Raw genomic sequence first — 17490 nt, 5'->3', positions numbered from 1 at the left:
TGGGTACAGTGTAACTGGGCAGCAAAGTAGCTTATATTCAAGGAGTTTGTAGCTCAATGGGTATAGTGTAACCAGGCAGCAAATTATTGAAGGAGTTTGTGGTTCAAATCCTGTGGTCACTATCACGTTTTGTTATGTTACTTATTTGGAATGTAAGTGATAGTAAGTACAACACTCAGTTGAAGGATATGACCCCAAACCCTGCAGGAAGATGATCTGCTTCTATCCTCTTCCTTTTTTTTCTTCCCCCTAATACATAGAAAAGTCACCAGAAAAATACAAAAAGCTCAATCGCACCCCCGGTGGATTTGAGTCAGTGGGCACTCTCCCCTCCTTAATAGTTGGCCTCTGCCTTTGGCTTTGGCATCGTCGGCACTGCTTTAAATGATTGAGCCAACTCCCCGGCCATGCTGCACAATCCGGTGGGTTACAGAGCTTTCTGGACTTGCTAGCTTGGCACCAAATGTAATGGCAGCCACCGTCATTAATTGATAAAAGCCAACGATGATCCGAGTGCTACTGCTGGAAGACAACGTGTAAGGCCATTAACGCATCGTGAATTGATGAAAAGTTTAGAGTCTTTGCTTCTCTCTTCATGAATTGAAGATGGAAGAAGCGGTAGAATGGCTTTGAAGTTCGAAGTGAATTGAATTGCAGGAAGAAAACAAACGTCTTTAAGGACTGCCAAATTTTCATAAGCCACATGGCGTACGACTCTGAAGCCCCTTGGGGTATCAATTATCATAGTGTCATCTGTCCCCGGACTGTCATAGCTGCTCGTCATTGGTTGGAACTTATTACATGGGCTTGGTGACCGGGACAAGGTCAGACATAAAATTAAAAGAAAAATTTAAAACTATTAGTTACATAAACAGTTTGTTTGGCTGTTGAAATAGTAACTTATTATCTGATCTAAAAATTAGGGTAAATTTTTGAGTTTAATTCAGAAAACATATTATTTTTTTATGAAGCTGCATTAAATTTTAGGGTGGATACATTAAACAAATGTGTTACTGTTCCCATTGAGTATCCTTACAATACTCTCTTGTTTTTTTTTTTTTTCAAAATTCTCTCCCATCCTTCTGAGGCTGGCAAGGTTCTTATGGAACACATTTTTGTTAAAACCTCAGGTCGTAATTTGGGCTTTGATATAAACGTTGATCATTAACAACTACTATCATGCAAATACATGGAAAATGATAACTTAAATAAAAAAAAAAGTTACATTTGACGGATAGGTCCTGGATATCTCGCTACTTAAAACTAAGTTAAGTGGAGCTTTTGGCTTCAATTGAAAGATTTTGACGAAGGAAGGACGAACCTCGTTTCACAATTCGAGAGAATCGGAGCATCATACAGCAAATTTCAGAAATTTAGGCTAAGTTTTTCAAGGTTGCGTTTGATAGCTTCGGATCATAAAAAGGTGCGCTTTGACAAAAGTAGCATGAATTTAAATTCGTGCGACATGTTCAGGTGATGAATTTAAGGTCAGATGAGAAGTGAAACAAACACAACCTTAAACATAATTATCTGTCGCGATGGTCCAGACAAGTAAAGGGAGTCTGGTCACCTTCAACCGATGTCATCGACATGGGCACGAAAAGGCTTTGAATCAAATTAGTGGCCAATTGTTAATTTTTTTGGTATTTTAAGTGATTTGCCTAGATCTATCTATGCACTTATTTTTTAAGTAAAAAAAATTATTATTATTATTTTTATCAATTCATTGCTGATTCTGCTGAATCGACCGATTCAATTTCAAAAGCGATTCTAACAGCATTGGCTCAAAACTTATGGCGTCTGTACAATGAACATGGTAATAAAATCAAATTAGAAGAAGACTCTGTTTTTTCTCATTTTAGGTGAGCAGGCAGGAGGAGTATTTTTTTTAGGAGCAAAACATACAACCTGTTAAGTTAAAAGTTGATTTTTAATTTTGAAGTGTATTATTTTCTTTTTTTTTTAACTAGGATACTGTTATACTTCCACGATTTGAACGGACTATATATTCTACTCGAAGTGTCACACTTGCTATCATTTACAGTTTTGAAAAATAATACACTGAAAGGTGACAGCAAGAGTTAAACTGTAAACCGTTTCTGTGTAAGCTAACTTGTCGGCCCAGTTGCCATGTAGTGGTGGAGCCATAAAAATTTTTTGGAGGGCATATATATGTATAAAACAATAAATATTAAACTATCTAAGAAGAAAAATTGAGAAGATGGTGTGGGCAACTGCCCACACCAGTCTACATATATGGCTCTGCCACTGTTGCCATGCCTTTTGAGAGCTGCAGCGTCGGTGTCTTGTTTTGATTTAACAATTTAAGAAAGAAGTTGTAGTTAATGGCGAACTCTCCCAACAACCGAGAGAGTTGGTTTGGGGCTGCTTCCTGAAAAGAGAAACTCATACCTAATCCGCCACGCATTGCGAGCAACGCAATGGTTTTCGAAGCCGAGAAAGGAAGTTGGGAAGGGGGAGCGAGGCATTCGCCATTAATGAAAAATGGTGAGAAGACAGATTTAGGCCAACATTTAACAGGGAAGGGAAGCAGCAGGTGGGAGGGGCATCGCCATCGTTATAATTTCCTTTCCTTTTTCTGGGGCCCTGCCGTGAAGAGAATTTAATTGATCGCTATCGTCGGGGTTAGGGCCACAAGAAGGCGGTGTCTGCTCAGCCTGCGTCGATGATGCCAGAGTCGCTCCACATTCTTTTGTAGCTCTAAGAACTACCGGCTTTAGTGAAGAAGATGAAAGCTCACACTCACAGTCCTTGTTTGGTGAGCAACCACCCTCCACTTCTGTGTCTCTCTCTAAAAAGAGTATAGCATGGTTGGTTGCTTAGATAGGAGACATGCATCGGGTGGTCTCTTGTTTGATTCATGTAGGCGCTATAGTATGCAGAGCAGCTGAAAAATAAAAAAACTGTCACTAAAGGCACCATGAACTATGTTAAACATACCTTGAACTGTTGTTGCACCATAATATGTTGCTAATTTGATTAGACGACCGATATTTAGTGATAGATTTTTTAACATTTGCCATACAACAATATCTACGTTGGCATATTTGAACTCTCATACACACACACATATAATAATACATATACAATAAATTCTATGTTGTTTAGAATATTGGAAGTAAAAAATCTGTTGCTAAAGACACTACAAACCATTGTTGCATCAGTTAAATTTTTAATTTTTAGTCGTCTAACAATATCTGTCATGTGGCAGCAAACACATAAGTTCTTTTCTGAAACACTTTTTTGTTATCTCCCACACAACCACTAAATCAGGGACAAAAACCAGACTTCTCAAAATTGATTGCTAACTGACACTTTTTTTTGTAGAATGTAACAGTATAGGTGCGATCTTAAAGATGTCTTAAAGAGATACATATACTAAGGTAGTAGTTTTTAATATTGAGAAAATCAATGTTTTTCTTAAAAGTAATTTGAACAAAGAGATGATTTATGTTCAAATAGTATTTATAAACAAATTAGAATGCACACATGCCCAAAATATTTTTTAGCAAAAGTTTGACAGATCTGGTTTTTGTTCGTCACATAAATGGTTTAGGATATACCAAATTCTCTCTCTCTCTCTCTCTCTATATATATATATATATATATATATATATATATATTGATTTGAGAAGGTGAAATCATTTGATATTCAGAGCACAAACACTCAAAACATTGCATCAGGCAGCGTCTTGTGAGGGGGAAGAAGATTTTTCCGTCCAAAGAAAGGATGTGAGTTTTCGACGGGCAAAATTTCACGACCTGTCAAAACTTTTAAAGTCTGACTTGCGAGGTTTTTACTATCTTTTAAATTAAGAGATTGGCGCCCCATCCTTGTTGTAAAACTTGAAACCAACAGCAACGGCGGACGCCGGAACCGATGCCAGGATGGATTCAGCAACAGGCCCCACCGTCGGGTGGAACGTCTCCCTCTCCGGCCACCACAGAAGTGTAAATTTAATGCCTGCTGCCCGGCGCCGGAACGTGGCCTTAAAGTGCAGCAAGGTCCAGGTTCATTCAATGATCCTCCTCACTCTATTCACTCTTCCTACCAGGAGACGATGACCATTCGTTTCTTTCTTTTCCGTTGCAGTCGAGAAAAAAACAGATACATGAGGGCATGACCAAAAAGGTTAGGTAGGCCAGCTATCATCTGACGCGTTGATTAAGTATTTTTTCAATAGCTATCGGCTCGCCTGAAAACGGAGGAAACCCTCTTCCTTTTGATTTTGTAGCGTCAGAAGCCAATCATTCGTCGCCAGCGGCACTGGCCTAAGGCGGTTGGCTGGTGAAGAAGGGCCGTTCTAGCCTGCGACTATCTTCGTCCGGCCTCAGTTTACAATAAAAAATTGTCGTGCTATAGTTTAGATTGAAGCTTCAGCGTTAGAACAACATAGGATCCTTTCGAAGGACATCTCGAATATTTTATTTTCACTCCAAAGAGATTCTTTCATTTTTTTAACGTTGTGTCATGATCTTTTCTTATTGTACTTATATTTTGCATAGTAATGCATGCAAAAAATTAATTTATACACGTACATGGTTATTTTGCAAACATTAATTTATACTTGTATACACTTTTTTTTTCGACATTTTATTAATTTATCTAAAACAAAATTTGTGCTGCTATTCGCAGTTAATACACTTTTTCCTTGTACCATCGTTTTATAAAAGTATCTCGCGTCTCAAATTTTGAGGCTTCCTTCATATTTCTCGTATCATTGCCCACATTCATCTGTATCCGCGTAATATTTGCTATTCATATTTTCGTGCATTCTTTTTCCAATTCACTCGGTGTGCTTGTTTTAGGTAAAGCCCATAACTTTGCAATTACATTTGAAAGGATTTTAATTACTATACTAGTAAATGTGTTGCCACAACTTAATATGCATTCTTTGTTAGCCAATACATTAATGATAAAATGCGTCACTTTTTGAAACACTAAATGGGCATTTGATTGCTCTGCACTTGAAATCCATGGCTTACATGATGTGACTTGATTTTACTAATATGACAAAAGATCCACGTTAAAAATTCATGTTTCATCAAACTAAGGGTTTAGGTCAGACTAAGAACCTTATTTAAGATTCTTATTTTACCTTTTCGTATCGAGAAAATGTCAGAGATTCAAGATGAGAGGTAAGAAAGCTTGATCTTTCAATCCTAAAGATATCATATCAAATGCCTCCTAAATAATTCAAAAGTGCCTCCAATAGTGAGTCCTCAGAAAAATGTTCGCTACATATATACACTTACATATATTCATTTGTTACTGTTCCCATTGCCAAACAGACTTAGGCATAAGATTAGGAACCACGCAGCGGCCCGTCATTATGTGTGTGTAATAATGATTGGATGATGTGCTCTAAGTCTTATAAGCTATAGTTTTAGGTCGTGTTGGTTTGGAATTTAAAGGTATTGGGTGGCTGACATAATGATTCTTTTATATGGACTTGCATGAGTTTTCATACCAAGTTGGGAATCAAAGTGGTGGAAATGAGAATGTCGAGTTGCATACCAGATTCCAGGTCCATTCTTCACCGCGCTAGTGAAGATCTTTTCACCAACGATTCCAACTGCCGCTTCAATGGCAGTTAATAAGTCAATTAATTTCTCGACACGAAAGAATTTACCTCGCCCATTTAAAAAGAACAATAATGGTAACTTGGGCTCTCTCTTTCTTGCCTCTCATATGATTGGGATTTAGAGCTTGTGATGCATTAGATACCAACATCATGGGTTTGATCGAGTCGGGTGAGAAGAAGACCTGACGAGAAGCTTGTGGAAAAGGAAAGGCACCAATAAATTTGACCAATAGTTAAGAAGGCAGGTATTTAAGACATATCTGCAACACTGTGTGGGCTCACGGCCCACCACGTTGCCAGACATTTTGGGTCACGACACTGTTGGTTCTGATCTGGATCCATTAAGTGCAGTGTTAATGTTAGCAATGCCCCTAGACACCGACAAGATAGGCCAGCCATTATCTAACCAATCATAATCGGGAGTCTGGATCCTGCCGCTCCATCTTCCAATCAGTTCAAGAACATGGTTCGTATGGTGTTTTTGAATCTAAGATCTGGATCTGATGTTATGGTTCTCGGTTCACATTGGGAGGGGCGAATGCAATTCGTAAGCCCTAGTCACCTATGATGTTTTAAGGGAAGCCTCGAGGAAAGAGAATCTTCTTTGTTTTGACTTTTGATCTTAAGAAAAATTGAGCCCCAATGTATAAAAAAAAAAATCTAAGATTTTGACTTCAATCGTACCAACTTGCGTATATAAGTTGATTATGAGTTGTAGATTTAACTTGATTGATGTTTGTACCAATGAAGTTGAAATTAGATGGCAGATGGTACTTTGATGTTCACTATTTACTTTATAAGTGACACATTATGAAGTACCAATGAAGCTGATAAACGTTGTTACAAAAATTGGATAACAGCTAGTGCTTTGACTTTCATACAAATACTTTATGGATGACACCTTATGAATTACCAATTAAATTGATCAAGTATTTTCATGAAACAACAGCTAGCACTTTGACGTTCAAAAAATTACTTTGTGAATGAGATCTTACGAACTACCAATTAAGTTGATCAAATGATTTGTGGCCTGCAATACAATATTCTGGTGAAATACTGTATTTTAATGACCAGATAAATCTGTCCTGGTTATTTCCAAGCAGCAGCTTGCGTCCTTAACAAGTGACCATGTGTTATGAATTAGAAATGAATAAAATATCCGTGTTGGTTGAATGGAAGACCCTTCATTCATTTATAAGGCCAAAAGTGAAACACAAAACGAATTTCCTCTTATAAAGTAACCGAAATGCCCCATCGATAAAAGGGTGAGAACATGTCACATCGTATTAGCCCCATAACATAAAAGCCCTGGTTTATTCCACATGTAGACCTAAATCGTGGACTAGAAAATTGAACCATATTTGGCTGACTCATTGAGTTGGTTCAAGAATCGCCCCTCAGCTCAGATTGCTAGAAAACCTGGCTACGAGACAAGGTTGGCCGAGCTCACCTTTGATTCGACCTAACTCGGCCTGACTCACCTTTGACTCGTCTTGACTCGCCCAGTTCAGGTTATTTTAAAAACTCAACCGAGTCAAATCGCTGACCCAATAAACCAGTCATGTGCCTATTTGAGTTCAAGTCACATGTTTGCGAACTATGAGTTGAACCGCTCAAAGCCTCAAAGCTCATCTAACTCCCCAAGTGACTTTGTAACTATTAGTCTGTTTTCTAATTTCAATAAAGATTGTTCACTAAAAACTTTTCTTGAAAAATTGGCAGGGGCTCCTGAAATGTTTGTATTTGAAAGACAGCCAATTAAATTACAGGATTCACATCAACAGAGCCAGCGCACTCAGCACCCGGGCTCTTAAAGTGACAAATTTCTCTTTTTTTCTCTCTCTTGCTGTTTGCTCTTGTATTTAAAAAACTTTTATTTTCAAGAAAACTTTTATCTTCAAATTTTATTATGCATTTTCATTTCTCTCTCTCTCTCTCTCTCTTCTTGATAAGAATGAGCGGTGCACCCGACACATGCACGCTACGCCAAAGAAAAAAAAAACATTATAAAAAGTGAGAACATTTTAGAAATAAAAAAAATGTTCGTTTTTAGTTTTTCAATTTTTTTTTATTTATCTATTAAGAAAAACGTTTTAGTCATTAACAACAAAGAAAACTTCGCGGTGCACCATTACTACGTACAGAGCCCGCTTACTCCTTGCTCAACTTTAAAAGGCACTCCTCCCCTCCAACCTTTTTGTGCCAACAAAGGGCCTCTTCTCTCTGTCTCCTCTTTTTCCGTTCATTCCTTTCTTTCTTCTCCTCCTCCAAAGCAAGATGGTGGTTTCCTCCGGCGACAGCATCAGCGGCATAAGGATCTCCTCGGTGGTGCCCGCCCACGTCACGGGCGAGAACGTGGTCCACGAGCTCAGCGCCCTGGACCTCGCCATGAGGCTCCACTACGTGAAGGTCGTCTACTTCTTCAGGAAAGACCAGGTTCAGGGCCTCGACATCTACCAGCTCAAGAAGCCCATGTTCAGCTTGCTCGACCTCTACTTCCCGGTGGCCGGCAGGATCAGGAAGAGCGAGAGCGAGTCTCCCACCGCCGCCGGCACCGGCCCCGGCCCCGCCGTCCCCCCTTTCTACATCAAGTGCAACGACGGCGGCGTCCGCATCGTCGAGGCCAAGTGCGCCATGACGCTCGACGAGTGGCTCAAGTCGGACGAGACCTCCCTCAACTGCAGGCTCGTCGCCCAGCAGGTCATCGGCCCTCAGATCGGCTTCTCCCCCCTTGTCTACATACAGGTAACCGACTCACCGTTTTTGCTCAATTTATCGGGAATTTAACCCACTTACCTTCAAGTATCTATGATTCTATCGTCATTTTTCTACATATTTTTTAAAATAATAATAACATTCAATCATAACATTAAGGGAAGTGAACATAAGGGTTTAAAATTCGAAAAGGTTAAAAAAATGGAAACAGGAAAATAAAGGTGAGAAACAAAAGACTTTTGCTCACGCGATAAAAATGATAAATGTTACTTTCATCACCAAGTTCAAGAGATATCACATGTTGAAGTCTCATGAATATGCATTTATTGTAGCACAGAAAAAGCTCTGCAAAAACTTAGAATCCATGTGGCCTCAGCGTCGGTTGGAAAGCCCATAAAGAGACTATGACCCTGGGGGCGAGGGGATGACTTTGGGATTTTATGTCTCTAGGCACCGGATTTTTTTTTCTTTTTTTTTTACCCAAGCAGTTCTAGGCGCTTGTCGGACGGGTTAAGGAGTTTCTGGACGCCGGATTTTTTTTTTTTTTAATCCCCAAGTACTTCTAACCCGTGCGCCGTGTTTAGGGAATCGTTAGGACAATAAAATATTCAAGTTCAGCAAATGCACTTATTCACATTGATCAACTCCATGTGGGTGGGGGATAAGGAAAGAGGTAGATGCTGATGTAGTCGTTTTCCTCTCAAACAAACACGAGATGTAATATCTTTGGACCTTTTCTATCAAATCACGTTATAAAAGCGGTTACTTTCCCACTTCACGGGGTCAGCACCACGAAATATGGCGAAAGGTACGTCGACGCGCCCTACATTGTATGTGTCCAACTCTTTTTCTTTAGAATTTATATCAAACGCTTTCTTTTAAAATGATTTGGAAAAAATTTGTCCGAGGAATTTTTTTCAGGTGGAATGGGAGTCTGGGCTCTTTCCACAACGGGGTTTTTGTTATGCAAGGAATATATTCCTTCTTACTTTTTGTGCCATTGTGGACAGAATTCACCCCTACCTTTTTATAAGTATTTAAATTTACCTTTTAAAGGGATAGAGATTTATTTAGCTGGTACTCCTTTGTGTTTCAGAAAGCGTCTAGTTTTCCATAAAAAGACATTTCGGGTCTCAGCATTTTTATATTTGCAATTTGGAACTAGATACACCTCCGTTTAGATGCGAATAAATGTCCTTGATTGTATCAGACTGTTTGTTTTTTCCAACTTGAACATTTCGTGTTCGTACACCGAAGTCAAGTGATGGAATCATGCAGCTCTTGTGCAATTTCGATCTCAAGTTGTCGCAAGCTGTATAGCAAATTAAGGACTGCTTATGACTGAGCTCAGGCCAATATAATAAGGACTGGCTTAGGCTTGTTTGTACGAGATAAACAACTTAGCCAAAATAGCAATACTATATATATATATATATATATAAAAGAAAATTGCATGGTGGCTTTAGTTTTTTAGAGTCACTCATGTATCTAATTTGTGTCGTTCGATCCAACATAATGAACAATTAAGAGAAAAAAAATGTGATAGACATTTTTATCATGTAATATTAGTTTACACATTTTTTTCATTGTTTTCTTTCAACCATCCATATGCTTTAAATTTATGTTTTGATTAGATAGCAGAATGACTCTAGATAACCATAGTCATTGTTTACTTACTCATAGAAGAAAAATATATACATATATATGTTAAAAAATGTGAAGCACTATCAACTACCATTTGACTATCCAAAATCCTACACCTTATTAACTTATTTATGTATGAATGAGTACTAGGTTTTCTCGAATCGATGAACTACCTACTTGGTAAACTAATAAAACTTGCCCAAAAAAAAAGTACAATCTCTTTATGGACTCCATAAAGTTTCATTATAAAAATTGAAAAGAACAGCTACATGTGCAGGTCCTAGTCCTACATACGTTCAATATAGCCGTCTGCCCGACGATTGCTTCAGTCGGGCTTGGACAGCTCCTATGTAGTCAATTCATGTAACTTGGGGCTGTTTAGAAGCCGTAACAATATGTTACTATTTCATGAATCTACCTCATTAATACTTTTTTCAAAGTGTCTAATGAATCTAACCAATTTTTGAAATAGATACATATACCAAACATCCTCTAAATTTACCAGTTGGGTTTGACTTGGCAGAAAAATATATCCCCATGTTAGGATATATATATTAATAAATGATAACTACCATCCACCTAAAATTTCTTGTTTAACTTTGATAAAAGCTTATGCAGTCACATTACGTATCAACCTGTAAAACTTTGATAGCTATCACATCACTTCATGTATTAATTCTGATAGCTGCCTATGGTGACGCTACTGCAATTCAGGTAAAAAACTAGTCCTAAACTAATGGCTTTTTCAAAAGATCCAGCCCTCTGGAACTGGAACTTGGTGGAGTCCATCACTGCTTAACCCACTTGAGCAAGACACTTATGTATTAACATGTAAAATAAGGAGAGTTGGGTCACATGTCAATGGAGTCAGGCCAACTAGCAAGGGCCACCAATCTCATTCGGCCACATACTATTTTTCTCATTAAATATGACACATTTTCTAGACATCACCATGGGCAGGTGGTAAGAGAAAAATATAAATGTAAAGGCTGTTAAGTTTGAAAATGATGGATCAATTTCCAGTCCTGCATTCCTGGCCACATGTTCTGGTGTTGTCCTGCTAGTTCTACTGTTCCATCTCTTCTTTTTCCCAATAAATGCCTATAAATACAGATCAAGGAAGGTGGTAGCCTACCATTTCTACCGATCTAAGGATCTATCAAAATTACCGCAAGTTTTATGACGACCGCATATATAATTATAAATGTAAGGAGAGGAACAAAGAGGGATGCTTTTAATGAAGAGCGAGAGTTCTCCATCTCCATGAATGTAATGTCCAATAGGAATTAGAAAGCAAACAGTTTGAGCCATTTCTTAAGCAGTCAAAGAGGGGAAACTATAGGTAGATATTGTTTAATCCAAAAGAAGGATGCAGGCCTCCGCTTCTTGGTCTCGTATGTACTAAGTAATGCATGAAGGATTCCACTAATAATATTATGCTTTGCACGGCATGGGTGCAGTTTACCACGTTCAAGTGCGGCGGCCTCTCGATCGGCCTTAGTTGGTCCCACATCCTTGGTGACGCCTTCTCGGCGAGCGACTTCATGAACGTATGGGGAGACATCCTGGCCGGGAACTCGCCGGGAGAACCGACCCTCAGCTTCTCCAAGCCGGAGATCCCCATTGCACGACCGCTCAAGCCGTCCCTACTGCCCGTGAAGCCGGCCACCACCGTCGAAGACCGTTGGGAGATCGCCAGCGGGGAGACACCTACGGAGCACCGCTCCTTCCGCTTCAGCGGGCCGCAGCTGAGGCAGTTGAGGTCCAAGGTCGGGGAGCGGTTCTCGGCGTTCGAGGCGATCGCGGCCGTGGCCTGGAAGGCAGCGGCGGCAGCCAGAGGGGAAGGCTCCGTCCGGCGCGTGACCGTGGTCCGCGAGGATCGGGGCGTTGAGGGAGCTCCGGTCATCGGGAACGGGCGGCAGAGCGTGAGGGGCGTGGGGATCGACTTTGACGCGGCGGGAGCGGACTGGGGAGAGCTGGCACGGGCGGTGGCGGAGGGGGGAGCCGACGGGAGGAAGGAGGGGGGAGCCGACGGGAGGAAGGAGATCGAACGGTGGGTGGAAGGGGAAGGGTACCCGGAGGTAGAGATGTACGGCGGGGATTTGACATTGGTGGATCTGGAGGGAGTGGGCTGCTACGATCTGAGGTTGGGGGGAAGAGGGCCGGCACTTGTTGATTTGTACGTGGAGGGAGTGGGAAAGGAAGGGGCGGTGCTCGTGCTGCCCGGGCCCGATGATGAGGAAGGAGGCGGGAGGGTGGTGAGTGTGTGCATGCCCTCGGATCAGATGGACTCCATGGTGCGCGCGCTCAGGTCGGAGTTGGGCGTCTAGACAGAAATCGTCCTCCCTTCGCTCACCCTCTGTGTGTGTGTGTGTGTGCGTGCGCCCTTGTTGCATGAGTACGTCCAGGTAGTCTTTACTCTGTAAGCTGCTCCTGTTTACTTTGTGTGTGTGTGTGTGTGTGCGCGCGCGCGCGTGTGCATGCACGCTTCCGCTGTCTGGGTGAGTGAAGCAGCAAGCCAACAGCAGTGCTGCCTTCTGTCGAGGCTGTAAACGGATCGGACAGAAGAGATTCAAATGCATTTTGTTGGATCTGGTAAAGAGATTCATACCGACTAGTAATTGTTTCGGCAATTACTATGCAGTTTCATAATAAGTCGGACCGCCATCCCACCCAATTACATATAAATGCAGTTTCAGAAAATCAGGGTTTGATCCTCAGTTCCTATCCAAACATGGTAACATAGGGAAATTGAATTCAGTAGATGGTAGATTGGAACCAAATCCGAACCCTTCACGGCTTCCAAAATGAAAGAATGTTCCGGAACGTACTTTGCTGCTGCAAGGCCGGAAAACAGTTTAGTGAAAGCGTCAAACTGATCTTAAAGCGGAACAAATCTTCTACTGATCGACTGCCCCTGTAGTTCTTCCCCTCAAGCGTGTTTGGTTCTTGCTTTTGGAACGCCAGGAGAGAAACCAAACGTTCAAGAACGGTGCTGGACGTCACTGACTGCAGCCAACCTACCTGCACGAGGGTGTTCAGTTTTCTAGCAATTAAATGGAACACTGAATTCAACGGTTACAGAATGCAATTGTCCTCTGCTAATCTAAAGCTAAACATTTCCTAACGGAGTTCGAACAGGTGTGGTCCGATCCTATGATTAGATGATGAAACCACTAAACTGTACACAACTAGAGCGGTACTTCAGATGAAACCCATTGTAAAAAGTTTGGAAAGAAGAAAAGAACAACAGTTTGCACATCATTTCAATCAAGAGGGCACTGGACAATCATGGGCAGATGTCCTCCATGGAATGATTCATGTGGAGGAATGATTCATGAAAATGCCAGTGTGGCAATTGAGAACTGAACTGAATAAGCTCTGCCTGGCACTACATTTTGGGAGTTTCCGCCTTCTTATCATCGACCAATTATCATGAAAGAGATTTTAGCTGTTCACAGCGACAAAAGAGGCTGGTCCTTTCGTATCAAAACTAGGTGAACATGGAGTGGGAGTTGGGGCGTAGCCGTGGTAGAGACGGAACTGTTGTTAAGTCATTTACCAACTACTTTGACATTCACAAAAAGGATATCCGAAGAGGACAGAAGTAAAGAATGAAAATCAGAATAGACTACAGCTAGATCTCCCTTACCATTCACATCCTTAAACGAACTAGCATTTAGCAGCATGATCATAAACAGAACTGTAGTTCGATTTTTCTTACATCAATCAGACTTCATATCCAGGATTTACCAACTGCTGGACATCACCATAGCTCTCCAACTCTTCTATGTCCTCCGCACTTCCTAAAAACAGAGGAAGCCGCTGATGAAGTTCCACCGGTTGAATTGACAGAATCCTGTTTTTACCATCAGAACCCTTTCCTCCAGCCTGTTCCACGAGAAAACTGAGAGGGTTTGCCTCGTAAACTAAACGAAGATGCTTCCTTGGGTTCATAGCCACCCCTCCATAAATCAATGTGCGATGAAGATCAGCAACGAGTGAACAAATATAGCGAGCAGAATACTTCTTTGGGTACTGACCTTTACCTTGCCTAATATTATCAATATACAGTTTTAAACCTTCAGGCCAATCAAAATACCGTGCATCATTTACTGAGTAGATTTGACCTGTCAAATGAAGCAGTAATAATTACATCCCGGAAATCATAGCCGCAGGTGATCTTTATCTGGAAAAGATGCTAGGACACCACACCACTATATGGTTAAGAGGCACAAGGCTCACAATACACCAACATATGGTCACAAGGCACAAAACACCTGTATATGTTTCTGATTCATGGTGGCAGTTACCAATCATATGTAGAACATGGATTAGGAAAAGGTGAACTCAATCATTCTCCCTTGCCCAAGGGTAGGTGAGGCCAACTTGGTCTTCTTAGCAATAAGCTAGCTTTCAAAATCCATTAAGCCAAGGTGACCTTTCTCAATTATTGTTTCATGTGACCGAGCTAGTTAAAACAGCAGTAGAATCTTTAAATTTCTACCAGGAACCAACGCTAGATGCATCTTATACAACAACTAGGAAATACAATTGTGAAGCAATTCATGCATGAAAGTCGCATCCCCATAGTATGCAAGACTACAAAAAAATGAAAAGAAGGAAAAATGAAGATCCTTGCGCTGAATCAAAACTAGGACAAACAGAACACGTGTCTCTGAAAGTAGATATTAGCCTCTATAGTAGGAAGCACGAAGAAATAAAAAGCCAAAAGAGCAAAATGTAGTGGAAACATAAAAGAAGAAGCTGGACATGCGAAAAGGATGAGCAAATTGTTAGCATATGCACTTTTTAAGGTGTAAATGCGAACAGGAAAGTACTTGCAATTTAACAACCAGAAAATCAAGATGGTTAAAGACACCAACGACCTCTCGGTGATATACAGCCCCTAGCACAGCTTGTCAACAATATTCAATCATTACCTCTGCGTGGAATCTCAATGGATGGATGTGTAAGGACAAAATCTCCAGTCGAATGATCCAACGTAAATGCATGCGTTCCCGCACCAAAGGTAATGCAAAGTATTGTAGCGGATGAATACAATACATATCCTGCAGCAACAAGCCTTGCTCCACTTTGTAGTGAATTTAGCAGTGCCTTCTCCTCAATGGGCAAATGGTCCAATTCCTGGAGACGGTTGTAAATCCCAAATATTGTTCCAGTTGGAATTGAAGCATCAATATTTCGAGAGCCATCAAGAGGATCAGTCACCACAATGTAAGGACCATCGTTACTTAACCAAATGGGGACATCATCTTCCTCTGATGCCATGACTGCAACTTTCCTGGAGCTTCGGAGGGAGGACAAAATTATATCATTCTGTTCAAACAAAAGCAGTTACAAAGAATTGATAATTCTGTCACGGAGAAAAAAATTAATTGCAGTAAGGACTTTCTGACAATTGCCACTGACAATCCAACGATATGGAACATGATGTTGTAATGATATGTGATTTGGAGGGAGAAGAGGTGCACTCTAAATATTCTCATCTTCAAGTCATCACAGAACATGGTAAAGCATCTTGGTCGGAATATAAGGTACACCGTAAATAATTATCTAACGGACATCACAAAGGCAAAAATATACCAAGCAGTTAACCTGAACTACCTCAATTGGCACATTCCCTGCGAGTTCTTAGTTCAGTTTCTCGATTCATGATACAAGAATCCGATCATGCCAAATTACCACAAGATAGTTCTTCATAGTACAAGATAAATGCGTGACGTAGAAATCCAGCAATAGGTACCTCCTTGTATCTCTGCAGATGTCAGCCCGTGGTCTTTTGAAGCAGACAGTTAGTGACAATTAACAAGAGGTATGGAACAGCAAGAAGAAGCAAAAGCCAATCCAATATCTTGGCTCCTAACAGAAGCTTCTTAGGCAAACCGATACTGCACCTAGGGAGATGGAGAAGTACTGTGTCAATAAATTCAACCATTTTCACTAGAGAAACTACGGTCTAAGATCAAAGCATCCGTCCTGGTCCCTATAATGCAATGCATCGTCACGACAGGGAAGTTCATCATAGCAGTTGGAAAGGCCAGAAGATTTGCTTTGTTGGGAATAAAAAACCAAACGAAATAAGATACATATTCCTCTTTGAATTGAATTCCGCATAAAACATAAAACCCTGCTGAAGGTATTGAAAGTTGACAATGTACCCCAACCAATTCAATCGAAAAGTAGAGAGTAGAGTACCGAGACAATGTCCAGAGGCTTGGGGTCGTCACGCTCATTACTAGTTCCTGTGTCGCCATGTCCACCACTCTCTTTCCTTTTATTGTTCTTCTTCCTCCCTAGAGAAGCATTCGCAGGGGATGCAACCAACGCCGCGATTCTTTTGCACGCGTATTGCAGATGGTCCATCAGCACCACCAGATCGTCTCCCACGTTGGTCCCTCCACTGGCCATGTAGCCCCCAAGAGTCTGCAACTCTTCCCCATCAAGACCCATCTTCAGTTTTGCTCGGAAACAGGAAAAGGAAAGCGTGGGTCGACCAATTTCGATGCTCCCGCCGTGCTTCCTTCTTGGTGAGAATTGAGAGATGGAAGTGTTGAGACTATTTGAATTCGAGAAGAAGGTCAAGGCGTGCATGGTGATCGAGCTGCGGGATGACAAACTGTGATCATTTAGATGACCATGGAATTGAAGGGTGGAGGCCCTGGAGGGAGTGAATCTTCCCGCGGGAGATGAGGATGAGGTTTTTTATTTTCTCTCGAACACAGGCCGCTGAAAATCAATGCCGCCGACCAAATTCTCCGGACAAACGGGGCGAAGCAGGTTGGGACATAGTGAGACCCGACCCTTTCCAAGCGGGATTTGATGCCGTTATTCTATGTTGTCGACATTCGTGTATAGTCTCACATGCATCAAATTGGTGGCAAACTGAAACAGTTTTGGTTGCTAAGAATTTCATAATAACAAGCACTTCAAATTCAAACGTTAAAAAAAAAATCGATTCACATCAGATTCGAATTGTAAATTTGAAAATTGGTTCTCCATTTCTATTCGAATACATAAAAATCAGATAAGCCGAATATGATACAAGCGATGCCGGAATTGCTAGTGTTAAGTAGAAAAAAATGTCTGACCACATATCATGCAATTAGGTGGGAGAAAATTGTGCACGAAAGTACGCCATTTACTTAAATTATTATGGAGCTTTCAAGTTCTCAAGAGTAAAATTCAAAAGCGAATGCTTGGAGCTGTTAGGGTTAGGGTGGAGTAGAAAAGGAGACAAGGAAGAAACTGACAACGAATAAATGAATATATAAGATTTTTTTTAAGGGGCGTTTGATATACCCAAAACCATAGAATTTTAGAACCAGAATGCTCAGTTTTTAAAACTTTGGAATTACTAAAGAAACAAGGTATTTTGTTTCCAGAATTAGGAAACCGAAACCTGAAATTTTGATTCTGTTTCATCTCGAGGAGAAATTACGATTCTGAAAATTTTCGTTCTTGAATTAAAATTTCAAACCATCAAACACCCCCTTAATGAACA

At 40.8% G+C, this 17490-nt stretch overlaps 2 protein-coding genes across 4 annotated transcripts; one reads left to right on the top strand and one right to left on the bottom strand.

The window, feature by feature from the left end:
* Positions 1-7794: 7794 nt before the first annotated feature.
* Positions 7795-12565, top strand: LOC116250688 (protein ECERIFERUM 2-like). The gene is made up of 2 exons (XM_031624511.2): positions 7795-8351; positions 11426-12565. Exons 1-2 carry the CDS (start codon positions 7884-7886, stop codon positions 12293-12295), a joined length of 1338 nt encoding a protein of 445 aa, XP_031480371.1. The 5' UTR covers positions 7795-7883; the 3' UTR covers positions 12296-12565.
* Positions 12566-12664: 99 nt separating this feature from the next.
* LOC116250690 (fructose-1,6-bisphosphatase, chloroplastic) lies at positions 12665-16701 on the bottom strand. 3 transcript variants are annotated; one of them, XM_050076869.1, is made up of 4 exons: positions 16185-16701; positions 14909-15305; positions 13690-14095; positions 12665-12985 (listed from the first exon to the last, which is right to left on the bottom strand). In XM_050076869.1, exons 1-3 carry the CDS (start codon positions 16578-16580, stop codon positions 13695-13697), a joined length of 1194 nt encoding a protein of 397 aa, XP_049932826.1. In that variant the 5' UTR covers positions 16581-16701; the 3' UTR covers positions 12665-12985; positions 13690-13694. The 3 variants fall into 3 exon arrangements, with proteins under 3 accessions (XP_049932826.1, XP_031480373.1, XP_031480372.1); XM_031624513.2 differs by having other exon boundaries at positions 12666-12989; XM_031624512.2 differs by lacking the exon at positions 12665-12985 and having other exon boundaries at positions 13574-14095.
* Positions 16702-17490: the final 789 nt, after the last annotated feature.

Source organism: Nymphaea colorata, chromosome 3, assembly GCF_008831285.2.
Source record: "Nymphaea colorata isolate Beijing-Zhang1983 chromosome 3, ASM883128v2, whole genome shotgun sequence".
Lineage (NCBI taxonomy): Eukaryota > Viridiplantae > Streptophyta > Magnoliopsida > Nymphaeales > Nymphaeaceae > Nymphaea > Nymphaea colorata.
Note: the sequence above shows the minus strand (reverse complement) of the source record. Positions and strands in the feature narration are given on the sequence as shown.

Excerpts from the sequence above, each read along its gene's own strand:
- LOC116250688 (XM_031624511.2), top strand. The coding sequence starts at position 7,884 with ATGGTGGTTTCCTCCGGCGACAGCATCAGCGGCATAAGGATCTCCTCG. Across the intron at positions 8,352-11,425 it reads CCCCCCTTGTCTACATACAG|TTTACCACGTTCAAGTGCGG; the intron begins GTAACCGACTCA and ends GCATGGGTGCAG.
- LOC116250690 (XM_050076869.1), bottom strand. The coding sequence starts at position 16,580 with ATGCACGCCTTGACCTTCTTCTCGAATTCAAATAGTCTCAACACTTCC. Across the intron at positions 15,306-16,184 it reads AGCCTCTGGACATTGTCTCG|AATGATATAATTTTGTCCTC; the intron begins GTACTCTACTCT and ends TTGTTTGAACAG. Across the intron at positions 14,096-14,908 it reads CATTGAGATTCCACGCAGAG|GTCAAATCTACTCAGTAAAT; the intron begins GTAATGATTGAA and ends TTCATTTGACAG.